Genomic DNA, 12981 nt, shown 5'->3' on the forward strand with positions numbered 1-12981 from the left:
CAAATACATGATAAAAACAAGAACAAAACAAAGCAATAGCCCCCCCCCTCGCCCTCCCTCAACCCCCCTCCCCCCTCCCACAAACACATTTAAAGGGGGCATAGAATACTAATTCTCATCCTAGGCTTTTCTAGCTGAATCCTGCTCCCCTTCCTACCCCATTCTCTGGACTGCCATTGCTCCTACAAATTTCTGTGCTGTTTGCAAAGCCTGCACTGTTTCCTCCTCCTGGTAGTCTACATGACAGATGTGCATTGTTGCACTATGACAACCTTTGCTAATAATAATAGTAATTGATAATGCATTATGCTTTCTAGTGGCCAAGGTTATTTTGGCAAACAAAGCAGGTCTCTCCTCCAAGGGGCTTATAAGAGCCCAGGAGGCAGTGGCAGCTGTAGAGGTGAGAAAGCAAAAACGGAAGGGTTCTTCCTTTGTCCTATCCCACTCTAGAAGAGAGGGCTGTTGGGAGCTCCTTGCCAGGGGCCCTTCTAGACCAAGGGTAGCAAATTGTCATTACATGTGAACTTGGGCTGTGTTTAAGTTGGGATTTAACATGAAGGGTTTGTGGGAAAGGTGAGTTCTGAGGAGGGATTTGAAGGCTAAAAGAGGGGTACCATTCCATTAGTTGCTATAGCATGGTGGTTAATGGAAGACAGTTCAAATGTCACCTCTGTGAAGAGGTGCAAGCTCACCTCTCCCTCAGCCTCTGCTAGGATAATGATACCAGGCTACCTCACAGGGCTGTTGCAAGGATTGCTGCAAGATAACATTTTGAATGCTATAAAAGTGATGCAGAAATACTACTGGAATTTTGCACAAAAGGTATTTGGTTATTAAGGTGGGCTTTTAATTCACCCACTGCTTTAATTTTTCCAGCATGCCATGAATGTGATTGGGATCTTTGCTGAGGAGCAGGCTTTGGTGCTGCAGATCGTGGCTGGAGTCCTTCACCTGGGCAACATCAGCTTCAAAGAAGTTGGCAACTATGCAGCTGTGGAGAGCGAGGAGTGTAGGTGGTTCCTGTGGATTCCCAGACCATTGAGATTTGAATGTGAGGCAGAGATGGCAAGGGGGGAAAGCTAGTTGGGTCAGGGCATGCTCAGGCACTTTGATATAAGGGTCATGGTGGCACATCCCATTTCGCTGCTTGAGGCAAAGTGGGAAGTGCCGCCCTGCCTCTACAGTGCCCCGTTGCCCCTGCCAAAGCATCCCTTACCTAGGTTGCATGGCACTGCAGAAAAGTAATGATGGCGACAGCTCACGAGATTTTGCTGATAGTGGGGCCACTTCTCCACCAGTGGAAGCAGAGGTTCAGGCAGGGTGCCCATGGGGGGGGGTGTCGCCCAAGGCAGCTGCTTCACCCTACCTCATGGGTGGGCTGGCCCTGGGAAGGATGGACCCAGGGGACATGATGGGTGATTAATTTGGGGAAATAAATTAATTTAAGGTGTCTTTATTTACGGATGATTTCGGGATTAATGAATGGGGGAATTGGATTGATGTGGAACAGGATCTGTTGGGAAATTAAATGGGGGTAAATGAATAAAAGGTGTGGTACAAATTAATTGAAGGAATTACTTAGGGCAATTTGGATAGGAAGTTCTCCTGATGCCTGTGGCTCTAAATATGCATCTGTACATATAAACTAGCATTTGCAAATTTGTGCCTGTTTTCCTTTTCCAGATCAAGTGTGTAGGCTGTGATCTAGAGGTGCCTCCATGCTCACAGGAGACTCATGAACACTTAGTGATTTTCCCATTCTCCTAACCTGACCCCCAAAGCATTGTGCCCAGAATAAATGGAAAGCCTGATGCTTGGGCTGCAAATACTGGAAAGTTTTCATATGCAAGCCCCAGTGATGGTCCTGGGGTTTGGATTTGAGGGCGTCCTTGGGCAAGGTGTTGTCATTGGACCCCCTCCTTTGTGCCACCTGATAGTTTGCTGGCCTCTCCCTCTGGGCCCTATCCATACCGTCTCCCAGAGGGAAAGGTCTGCTTCTGGCCTTGCGTTGGCTTGCTCCCTTCGACAGGCCAGGTGAACTGCCAGGAACATTTAAGAATAAGGGAAAGTAAAGCCAGGAGGCTGCAGGGGTTCAGCTGTGGGCCCCCATTGAAACAGCTCCACTCTTGTGCAGCACCCTATCTTTTTCCATGTGGCTTTTGTAGGAAGATTCCCACCTCTTTTGTTAAACCATGTACGAAGGTTTTGTAAGAGGATTCTCCACCTTGCCAGTGTGGTGTAGTGGTTAAGAGCGGTAGATTTGTAATCCGGGGAACCGGGTTTGCGTCTCCGCTCCTCCACATGCAGCTGCTGGGTGACATTGGGCTAGTCACACTTCTTTGAAGTCTCTCAGCCCCACTCACCTCACAGAGTGTTTGTTGTGGGGGAGGAAGGGAAAGGAGAATGTGAGCCGCTTTGAGACTCCTGAAGGGGAGTGAAAGGCGGGATATCAAATCCAAACTCCTCTTCTTCTTCTTGCCTGATGAGCCACTGCCACCATCTCTATTCTTTCTTGGGAAACCTGATCAGAACAAGCTCACTAGTTCAGGAGTGGAAGAGGAGACCCTACAAGAATGTAAAGCCTATTTTCTCAGCAGAAGGCTCTCCAGAATTTTAGAGAATCGGTTGATAAGCATGTTTTACTACTACACCTCTGTGGGCTGCGTCACTTATTTTGATTCTGCTTTGGGGTTGGCTAACCTTGCCGTCATTGTAAATGTTCTATTTATGTGTTTGTTATTTCTTGCAGTCTTAGCATTCCCGGCTTTCCTCCTGGGAATTAACCAGGGCCGACTCAAGGAGAAGCTGACCAGCAGGCAGATGGACAGCAAGTGGGGGGGCAAATCGGAATCCATCAACGTGACCCTCAATGTAGAGCAGGCCTGCTACACCAGGGATGCCTTAGCCAAAGCCCTTCACGCCAGAGTGTTTGATTACTTGGTGGATGTAGGTGTGACAATTCAAGTTTTTTTGGGGGGGGGGCGGGGTTGTTGTTTTTGGTTTTGGTACCATACTCAGGTGGTTGACTTGAATCAAAAATTTTGTTCTTTATCATAAACATAGGCACCAACTCATGGGGGGCCGGTGTCTTCAGCCCTCTCAATAATTGTTGGCAGGGGGCTGAGCTCCCCCAATGTTGCGCGGCCATAGGAGGCCAAGTGTGGAGCCATGCGCAGCACAGCATCAGTGGCCAGCTCCTGAGCATCAGAGAGGAGCTGCCAGCAATTGAGGCTGCGATGTGCTGGGTTCTGGGCTCCTAGCCTCCTCCTGATGCAAACGCTTACATAACGGAAGAGGAGCGCTGTCACAGAGCCGACAGGCAGAGCAGGTCATTCACAGGTCAGAGAGAAATGAGGCGAACTTGCAGTTAGTTTCTTTATTAAGGAAATTAAAAAATACAATGAGGCTCATAAAGGCAAAATCCTCTAATGAAGCAGTTGTGTGAACTGGCATGAAGCCCCTGCTTTGCTCTCTAGCCTTCTGAGTCAGGGCTCCTCCCTTTGTGGTCCAGAGGTCTCTCTCTCTGTGCCTGCCTGGCTTGTTGCTCGGCAACATGTAACATTTGTTGCGTACTAGGAGTAAGAGGTTGGAGAGCCGCTAACAGAGAAGCTGTCAGGATGGATCACCCTTCGATCACCTCTGTCAAATCTGCATCCAAACTGGAAGCCTCATCACCTTGCCCTGTGCCGGACCACCTGCCTCTTTGGCCTCTTCATTATCCCTCGAGCTTCCTGCTTCTAGTACCTCCCGGCTTGTCCCCTCCTCTGAGGTGTGACAGGTACCCCCCACCAGGATCCAGGATCTTAGCCATCATCTTCTGTGCCTTCCTCGGGGGGTGGGGAGTTCATTTGGTGTGTGTCTTCTACCACTCTTCGTCGTCCGGCCAGTCCCTGACACACACGTGTGATGTCGCACATTGGGCCCCCTCAGTCTTGGGCCCAAGTCAGTGCCTCTGATCCTAAGGACTACCTTTGTTGCAAAACTTCCCCAAATCTGAAAATACTGTTCAGGACTGCAGCCTGTTCCACATACTACTAGAAGTGGCTAACCTGTGGTCTTCCAGATGTTGTTGGACTCCAGCTCCTTCCTGAAAATTAAAAAAAATATTTTAAGATCTTGGCAGCTCCTATCAGCCCCATCCAGCATGGCTGATCAGCAATGATAGGGCCACAGTCCATATTGAAGGCCACAGGTTAGCTGCTCATGATGAACACACAGAGACACTTGAAAAAACAAAAGAAAAAAAGTTTTCCTCATAGAATAATAGAGTTGGAAGGGACCAAGGGTCATCTAGTCCAACCCCCTGCAATGCAGGAATCTTAGGTAAAGCATCCATGACAGGTGGCCATCCAACCTCTGCTTAAAAACCTCCAAGGAAGGAGAGTCCACAACCTCCCGAGGGAGATCATTCCACTGCCAAACAGCTCTTACTGTAACAGAAAGTTTTTCCAAATGTTTAGTCTAAATCTCCTTTCTTGTAACCTGAAGCCATGGGTTCGAGTCCTACCCACCAGAGCAGGAGAAGACAAGCATGCGCCCTCTTCCACGTGACAGCCCTTAAGATATTTGAAGATGGTTATCATATCTCTCAGTCTCCTCTTTTCCAGGCTAAACATACCCAGCTCCTTCAAGTGCTCCTCATAAGGCTTTGTTTCCAGAACTTGATCATCTTGGTTGCCTTCTTCTGCACACTTTCCAGCTTGTCAATATCCTTCTTAAATTGTGGTGCCCAGAATTGGACACAGTAGTCCAGGTGTGCATCTTATATTTGTACATCTGTTTCTTCCTGCCTAAGTGCAGAACCTTACCATTGTCCCTACTGGAATTTATTTATTTAGTTTGGGCCCAACTCCAGTCTGTTAAAATCATCTCAATTCCTTCATCCGTTTATAAAAATGTTGAACAACAGGCCCAGGACAAAGCCCTGCGGCACCCCACTTACCACTTTTTTCCAGGATGACGACGAACCATTAATGAGAACTCTTTGGGTTTGGTCAATCAACCAGCTACAAATTCACCTAGCAGTTACCTTGTTCAGCCCACATTTTGCCAGCTTCCTCGCAAAAATATCATGGGAGGCTTTGTCAAAAGCCTTACAGAAATAAAGATACACTATGTCCACAGCATCCCCCCGACCTGAAAAGCTTGTAATTCAGTCAGAAAAAGAAATCAGCTTCGTCTGACGTGACTTGTTTTTGAGAAACCCATCTTAGTAATCACAGTGATCACAGGCCAACTTTTGAATTGTCTGTTCTAGGACCTTCTTGGTATCAGTCTCTAGCTCACCAGCTGGTAATTACCTGGGTCTTCCTTTCCCCCCTTTTTGAACATGGGGACATTTGCCTGTCTTCAAAGATCATAGATAGGATCTATGAGATTACATCCACAAGCTCCTTTAGTACCCTTGGATGCAGTTTGTCAGGCCCTGGAGATTTTAATTCATTTAAAGTAGCTAGGTGTTTCCTTACTACCTCTTTTCCTGTCTTGGGAAAGATCCCAAGCTCCCTCCTTACATCATTTATTCTGTTACCACCAGATTGGGCATCACTTTCCTTTGGGATGAAGACAGAGGCAAAGTAGGTGTTGCGTAGTTCTGCCTTCTCTCTATCACCCAATAGCATTTCTCCGTCTTCTGCATGCAGAGAACCTCCCACTTGCTTGTTCTTCCTCTTACTTCGGACATAGCCAAAGAAACATCATCATCATCATCATCATCATCATCATCATCATCATCATTAATAACCTCTCTTGCAAGCCTGAGCTCATTCTGAAACAGAAGTGGGGAACATTTTTCAGTCCAAGGGCCACATTTCCATTTGGGTAGCTTTCCAGATGCCACACATTAGTAAGGGGGGTGGGCAGAGGCAACTGGGCAAAGCAGCAGATGTGATTCTGTTCTTTGTACACTTGACTACATTCCAGCCACATAAAAGCCAAAGGTTTACACAGGCAACACATTTACACACCTCCACCCAGGCAAGCAGCAGGCATCACCCCAAATCAAAGACACATTTCAGCCAAGGGAAAGCCTTTGGGGAGGATGGGTCAGTTGGGGTGTGGCTTGAGGAGAGTCCCAAGGGGTGGACAGAGAGCTGCATTCAGCTCTGAAGGCTGAACTCCTCTAGCCCTGTGCTAAAACCTTAAAGCTGGCATGAGGTGTGTGTGTGTGCAAAGCAGGAGAAGCTGAAAGAAAAACATTTAAAAGAACAGAACTGCAGGAGAGGAATATGCCAGCACCTGTCTTTTAAAAGGCCAGAATGTTCTGCTGAATCCCATGTGGAAGGATTTCTAATGAGCATGGCTCACGGCTGCTATCATGTGGCTTTTCTGTAATGCGTGTTTTGAAGCTGGTAATTTTCTCCCTTCTGCCTCTGCTTCCCTGTCTATTTGTGGATCTCTATTCCTCTTCTTGTCTTGGGGAAGCTCCCTGAGTCAGAGAGTCTGCCCACTCACGTGTGTGTGTGTGTGTAGCGAGGCCAGGCCCTCACTGTATGGCAGGTGCTACTTTGCATGCTGATGATCCAGGTTCAGTCCTGGTACCTCCAGTTTCAAAAAGCACCTCAGGTCACAAGTGACCACCTCCTGAGACCTAGGAGATTTATAACATAGGAAAAATCCAAATTTGTTTATTTGGTACATTTATATCTGGCCTTTATTCTGAGCAGCTCAAGATGGCATGCATCAATTCTCCCACTGCCCCATGCATTTTATCTTCACAACAGCCATGTTGGGTAAGTCAGACTCAGAGACAGTGACTGGGCCAAAGACTCAGTGAGTTTGTGCCTGTGTGAGGATTTGAACCCAAGTCTGCTCAGTCCTAGTCTGATGTTCTTGTTGTCTCTTGTTAATGCACATACAGATGTACTTCCTTCCAATCTGGCCTGTAGTGGGTGGCCTTCCTATTGTATGGTGGTTTCAAAAAGAACAATAATCCTAACACACCAAGAAGCAACACAATTTATGTAGGATTGCCTCTGTTTTCACTTTTTGCTTTACCAGATTGTTTCCTGGGCCTTTTTTTTATAGCAGTTCGGTTTACAAGCATCACTGGGTGATAATAGCCATCTCGGTGCCATGAAATCCTCACCTGCTGACCCATAGATGAAGTTGTTGTTCAAAGTTCAAGAACATGCTAGGCTGCTTTTTTCCTCTTCCCTTTTTCTGGTTGCTTGGCAACCATTAATATACTGTGTCCAGGATGTGGGTTTCTGCAATTGCTTTTCACGAATCTGTTCAATGAATTTATCTTATTACTTGCTTTAATGCAAAAGGCTAAAAGCATGTTCTAAAGAGGGGGCAGCGCCATTTTTGCCACAGGGCAAAAGCATCACAACTCCCATATTCTGTAGTGGCTGCAGTGGCCATTTCAGGCAGCCATGCGGCTCTAGCCCTGTGACCTTCCAGACGTTGCTGATTTCATCACCCTTGAATCATTGACCAGGCTGACTGGGATTAATGGGAACTGGAGTCCAACAGTATATGGAGGGCCCTTGACTCTCCAGCCCTGGTCCACAGGGTCCTCCTTCCAACCACCTTCTTGTTCCAGCATCCAGACTAAGAGACAGCTGCTGCTTAACTGCAGTGCCTTTACTGTCTAGGCCAGAGAGGTGACCTTGTCTCTTTTCCTTCCTTGTTCCTTCTGGTGTTTAATTTATTAGAGAAAGAGAAAGACGGATTCCTACTCTCCAGTAACAGAGTTAACACAAAGGTGATTGCTCCAAGCACATTCAAACTTGCTTAGATTTACATCTGCCCTCATCCACCTTTAGACAAATGTTCACCACAAAAATGCTTAGACTAGAAAAAATTGCAGACACTTAGCTTTGCAAATAAGTGAATATTTTACTCACAACTCTCCATCCCCGGCAATGAAGGAAAAAGTTCCACACAACTTTTAAAAAGATCATTCAATCTTTGGGTTAGCAAAGATGCTGGCTATAAAATATCATTTTAGATTCAGTTCATTTGTTGCATTTGTGAGCCAAGCCGCATGGCTCCTTCTTGCTTGTTTTAGGAAGCACAAAGAGGAAGATACAAGAAAGTAGAGAGCGGAGACATTGAAGAAATCTTTTTTAAAAATTAAACCTCTCTTTCTCATTCTGAGCTTTAGCCAGCCTGACTTCCCCCCTACAACTGTTGGCTACTAGTGTATACTCATCCTTTCTTCCATTTTTCCTTTCTTCCATTTCTTATACATGCCCTTCTTAACTCTCAGCTCATCTGTAAGCTCCTTATGCAGGCACACTAGTTTCCTTAGATTCCTCCCACTTTTCTTGTTGGAATTGTCTGCATTTGGACCTTCAATATTTTTCCTTTTAAAATCTCCCATCCATGGATTCGGTTCTCTTTTGAGTATTTCTGACCATGGCATCACACCCAGTAGCTCCTTAAGCTTTTTGAAATTGGCCTTCTTAAAGTCCAGAGTGCATGTCCACCATGCTCAGTTTTCCCTTGCCTCTATAGCCTGAAACCCAGGAGAACATGATCACTTCCTCCCACATTTCCTAGTACTTCCACTGTTGGTCAGTTCCTTCCTAATGGTGAGGACCAGGTCCAAGATAGATGATCCCCTTCTGGGGATAGATGATCCCTTTCTGAGGATAGACAATTCCACCTTCTGGGAAATGAAATTTTCTTGCTAGAGTTTGAGTCCCAACAGATATCAGGGAAGTTGAAGTCCCCCATGATTACTATATCTCTCCTTTTTCAGTGTTTGGTTATCTGCTCTAGTAAGGCATCATCCAAGTCTTTAGTCTGGCTTGGCGGTCTATAGCAGACACCCACAATAAGGTCACTGTTGTTTCTCTCTCCTACAGTTTCCCCCCATATACTCTCAATCGCCTTTCTATGCTCCAGGTCATGGATTTCTTCACAAGTATATACATCCTTTACATATAATGCCACTCCTCCTCCCTTCCTGTTTGGTCTATTCCTTTTGAACAAGTTATACCCCTCAATTCCTACATTTCAGTCATGAGTCTCATCCCACCAGGTTTCAGCAATGCCTAGCAGGTCATATTTGCCATCCTGTACTAAAAGCTCCAATTCTTCTTGCTTGCTTCCCATACTCTGCATTTGTGTAGAGACAAATGAGTTGTCCCCTCCAGATGCTTCCTTCTGTAGTTTTTTGCCCTTTAGCAGGTTTCTAAAGCACCACCTCAGTTTCCTGTGCATCAATGAAGCTATTATCCCCAGTGCCAGGTGCTCTTCTGTCATCTGTAATGTTGTCTCCCTTTCCCTCGAGATTTAGTTTAAAGCTCTCCTAATCAGGTTCTTGAGACTTTTAGCAAGCAGAATCTTGCCAACTGCTGTGACATGCAGCCTAACTTTTGCTAGACGTCCTTCCTCAAGGAAGTAGAGACCGTGATCCAAGAAGTCAAATCCTTCCTTATGACACCACCTGCACTGCCAGTGGTTTATCTCAAGTATTTTCCTCTCCCTGGACCACGACCTTCAACAGGAAGGAATGATGAAAAGACTACCTGTGCCCCAGTTATCTTCAGCTCCCTTCCCAGTGTCTCATAGTTCATTGCTATGTGTTGCAGGCTGTGTGTGGCAGTATTATTTGTACCCATATGAATCAGAAGGAAGGGGTAGTGGTCAGTGGTTACTCTGGTAACTTGATGCCAGGGCTCAGGTTAACCCTTTCATGCATGCAAGTGTAAGTCAGTATTACAACATACTTATCTTTTTTTCTCTCCTGCTGTCCAGCAAAGAATAATCCTGATGCCAGAGAGAGGGAGGGAGGGGGCTGGGGCAGAGGTTTCTTTGTTTCTTCTGGTGAGACAACCAGCTGCATGCTGTTTGTGCTGCTGAGAGACTGGACAAGTGGAGATGCCCCAGAGAGTCCCCTTCTTGCCTTTCAGTGCAATATCACAGCAGAAGATGAAGCAGATGGGGTTCAGATACTAGCCTTCCCCAATCGGTTGCACACCTTGGGTTTGGCACTGCAGCTACCATCAGCTCCAGCATGATATGGCTGTGGTGGTTGGGACAGGTGGAAGTTGTCATTCAAAACATCTGGAGGGGACCAGGCTGGAGAAGGCTGCCTTAAATGTTTTTTAATTTATGTAACTCATTCATTCATTTATTCATTAAATTCTTAGTCCTTTTTTCATCAAATACTTAGTCCTTTAGACAAGTCTGTATTTTTCTGTTTTTGTTTTATTAGTCAATTAATAAGGCTATGGAGAAGGATCACGAAGAATATAATATTGGTGTCTTGGACATCTACGGCTTTGAAATATTTCAGGTAACGACTTAAAGCATTATTTCAGTGACAGCAAAAATACCCCTGTTTTTCTGCCTGGTTTGGGCAACCTGTGGTGCTCCAGGTGTTGCTGGACTCCCAGCACCCAATACCTTCAGCGTCCAACATGGCCAGTGGCCAGAGGTTGATGCGAGTTGCAGTCCAGCAGCACCTGGAGAGCCATGGCTTCCCAGCCACTGTACAAAGGAGAAGGAAATTCACCTCCTTTGGCATCGTGGCTCTGTCATTTTATACATGGCAATGACGATAATATTGCACAAATTAAATTCTACTGCATACTGCCCTGCAATCCATTTTTGGATGAAAGATAGGTGTGTGTGTGTGTGTGTGTGTGTGTGATTAAATTAAAGCAGTTTTATCTCACTCTCGCTCCCAGAGTGACTTACAGATGGAATTAATTAGAGGGCCCCTTGTCATTAGCCTTACAATTTAAAGGCTGTGACACAAAAGGAAATTATTTGGAGGGAAGAGGAAAGAGGCAAACTCAGGCATTATTTCTCAGTTACAGAGTTCTGAAATGGGAAGAGTTCAGGAAGTGGAGCCAAAATTTGCTGGTTTTTAGCAGAGTGGGAAGAGTGGCCACACAGTCCCATTTCTCTCTCTCCTATAGTCAGGTGGAAAGGCTGCCACAATTTTTAAATTTAGTTTAATTTTCATAAAGTTGCAAAATTTATGCCCTGCACCCAGAGTACATGAATGGAAACCTTTGGGGATAAAGTTGGGACATACATATTACTTCCTATAATTGGAAACAAATATAATGTAAAACAAAAATGTGTAATGTAGGGTTTGAATGAACTTGTGTAAGTTGTTCCTTTGTGTAACATTCCTTGTGTAACGGTTCCTTTAATGAAAACTCAAGTCTTGGAAAGAGCTTTGGAGAATCTAGGCTACTGTCTTCTCTGCTGAGGTTCACAGTGCAAATGTAAAAACCAGCTGTTAAACTTACTGAAAATATATTGCAAAAATAATCAGGATTGACCTAATTGGTAAAATGGGTGTTTTTATGAAGCTAATGTTTTGATAGCTTGTTTTCTCTCCCAGAAAAATGGGTTCGAACAGTTTTGCATCAATTTTGTTAATGAAAAGCTGCAGCAGATCTTCATTGAATTGACGCTGAAGGCAGAGCAGGTAAAAAAAAATACCAGTTTGTGTTGTTTTTTTGTACAGATATCCACAAAACTGCCTTCCCCTTGTCAAATGTGGCCTGGCTTTTTGGGTGATGACTATTTATAATTTGTCTGGCAAGTATATTTGAGTGAAAACAGTTGTGGGTTTGCTAGTACAATTTTGGAAAGTAATGCAACCACAGTTGTAAGCAGATTTTATCATCTGACATGGTGACCCAAGAGTGAGTCATCTCAGCAGAGAGAACAACCATCCTGTCAGCTGACTGCCTCCTGGATGCTGACTTGCTGCCACAGATTTGTGGCTTACATTTGTGTTGGATAGGGCTGTCAAGTGAAAATGGGGGAATTTCTGCTTTCACCAACCTGTCTCTTTGAAAGAGAAGGGGAAGAGGTTTGTATTTCCTCTGCTACCAGCTAATCTGAAGAGCCGCTACATTTGTTTGTTTGTTTTGTTTTGTTTTGTTTTGTTATATTTCTATGCCACTTTTCATTCAAATGAATCCCAAAGTGGCTTACAAACAATAAATAAGAATAACATGATAGACAATAATAGAACATCACAAATACAACATAAATTATATAGAATAATTAACAAATAATCAGTGAAACAATTACAATTTGTAAAACACTATTAACAAAGCAACAACAAAAATAAGTTAAACATCACAATTAAAGCAAAAGTCATACTATATGAATAACAAATCAATACAACATTTATAATCTATAAAACAGTACTGTATTAACAATATTAACAAAATAGGAGTCAAAAAATAAACTAAGCACTGTTAAGTTCTTGCACACACTCCCATGACTCCTAATCTTTCAGTCTATTTAGCTCATACTATTTCAATCTATTTAGCTTGGAATACACATGTGTGTAATGCCTGTGGCAGCAACTCTCTTCTGAAGGTTCCTTGGGCAGGAGCTGGGACAGCACAGGTGAAACCAGCCACCCTGTGATGGCAAACAGAGTATTTTGCCCCCTAAGTACTACAGGGAAGCAACAGAGCTCATTTATCCCTTCGAATATTTGGACTGTGATACTGAGTGGGGCAACTGAACTTAGACCTCAAAGTGTGTGGTCTGCTTGGTTACTTGGAACAACTTTGTCAAGTAGTTTTCTAAAGTGGGGCTGACTAACCCAAGAGTCTTCATCACACGCAGGAAATTTATCTCCCTTGCTCCTGGACCCCACAAATTTTGGTAGATGTTGGTGAAAAGAAACGTTTATTAATAGCAGAAATGGGTGGAATGATTTTAAAAAAGCCACGTCCAGTGTCTTAATGGGGTGGGGGAGAGAGGAAAGTCACTCCCTCCCCGATCACCAGATTTATCAGTTGATGATAACCTCAGCTGGTCTGTATGTAAGTGCAAAGGTGGACTCACCCACTTTTGGCCACACACACTCCTGGATGGTTGGCCAAGGGTGAACGTGGCCTTTGAGCCAAAGAGAAAGGCTAGCCACCCCTGAAGTAAAGGAACTTTGAGTAAGAACCCTATGAAATGTATAATTTAACATCCTCCACTTAAAATTAGTAATTGTTGAATCAGGGCTTAGACTTGTAGGTTGTTTCCAGCGTC

At 44.7% G+C, this 12981-nt stretch overlaps 1 protein-coding gene across 1 annotated transcript in view; it reads left to right on the forward strand.

The window, feature by feature from the left end:
- MYO1E (myosin IE) overlaps nt 1-12981 on the forward strand; it is a 102151-nt gene that overhangs the window by 56480 nt on the left and 32690 nt on the right. The window contains exons 9-12 of the mRNA XM_083712534.1: nt 877-1009; nt 2750-2946; nt 10172-10252; nt 11315-11401. Coding sequence (XP_083568660.1) covers nt 877-1009; nt 2750-2946; nt 10172-10252; nt 11315-11401 — 498 coding nt within the window. The remainder of the gene's footprint in view (nt 1-876; nt 1010-2749; nt 2947-10171; nt 10253-11314; nt 11402-12981) is intronic.

This window comes from Podarcis gaigeae, assembly GCF_964106915.1.
Source record: "Podarcis gaigeae genome assembly, chromosome: 14".
Lineage (NCBI taxonomy): Eukaryota > Metazoa > Chordata > Lepidosauria > Squamata > Lacertidae > Podarcis > Podarcis gaigeae.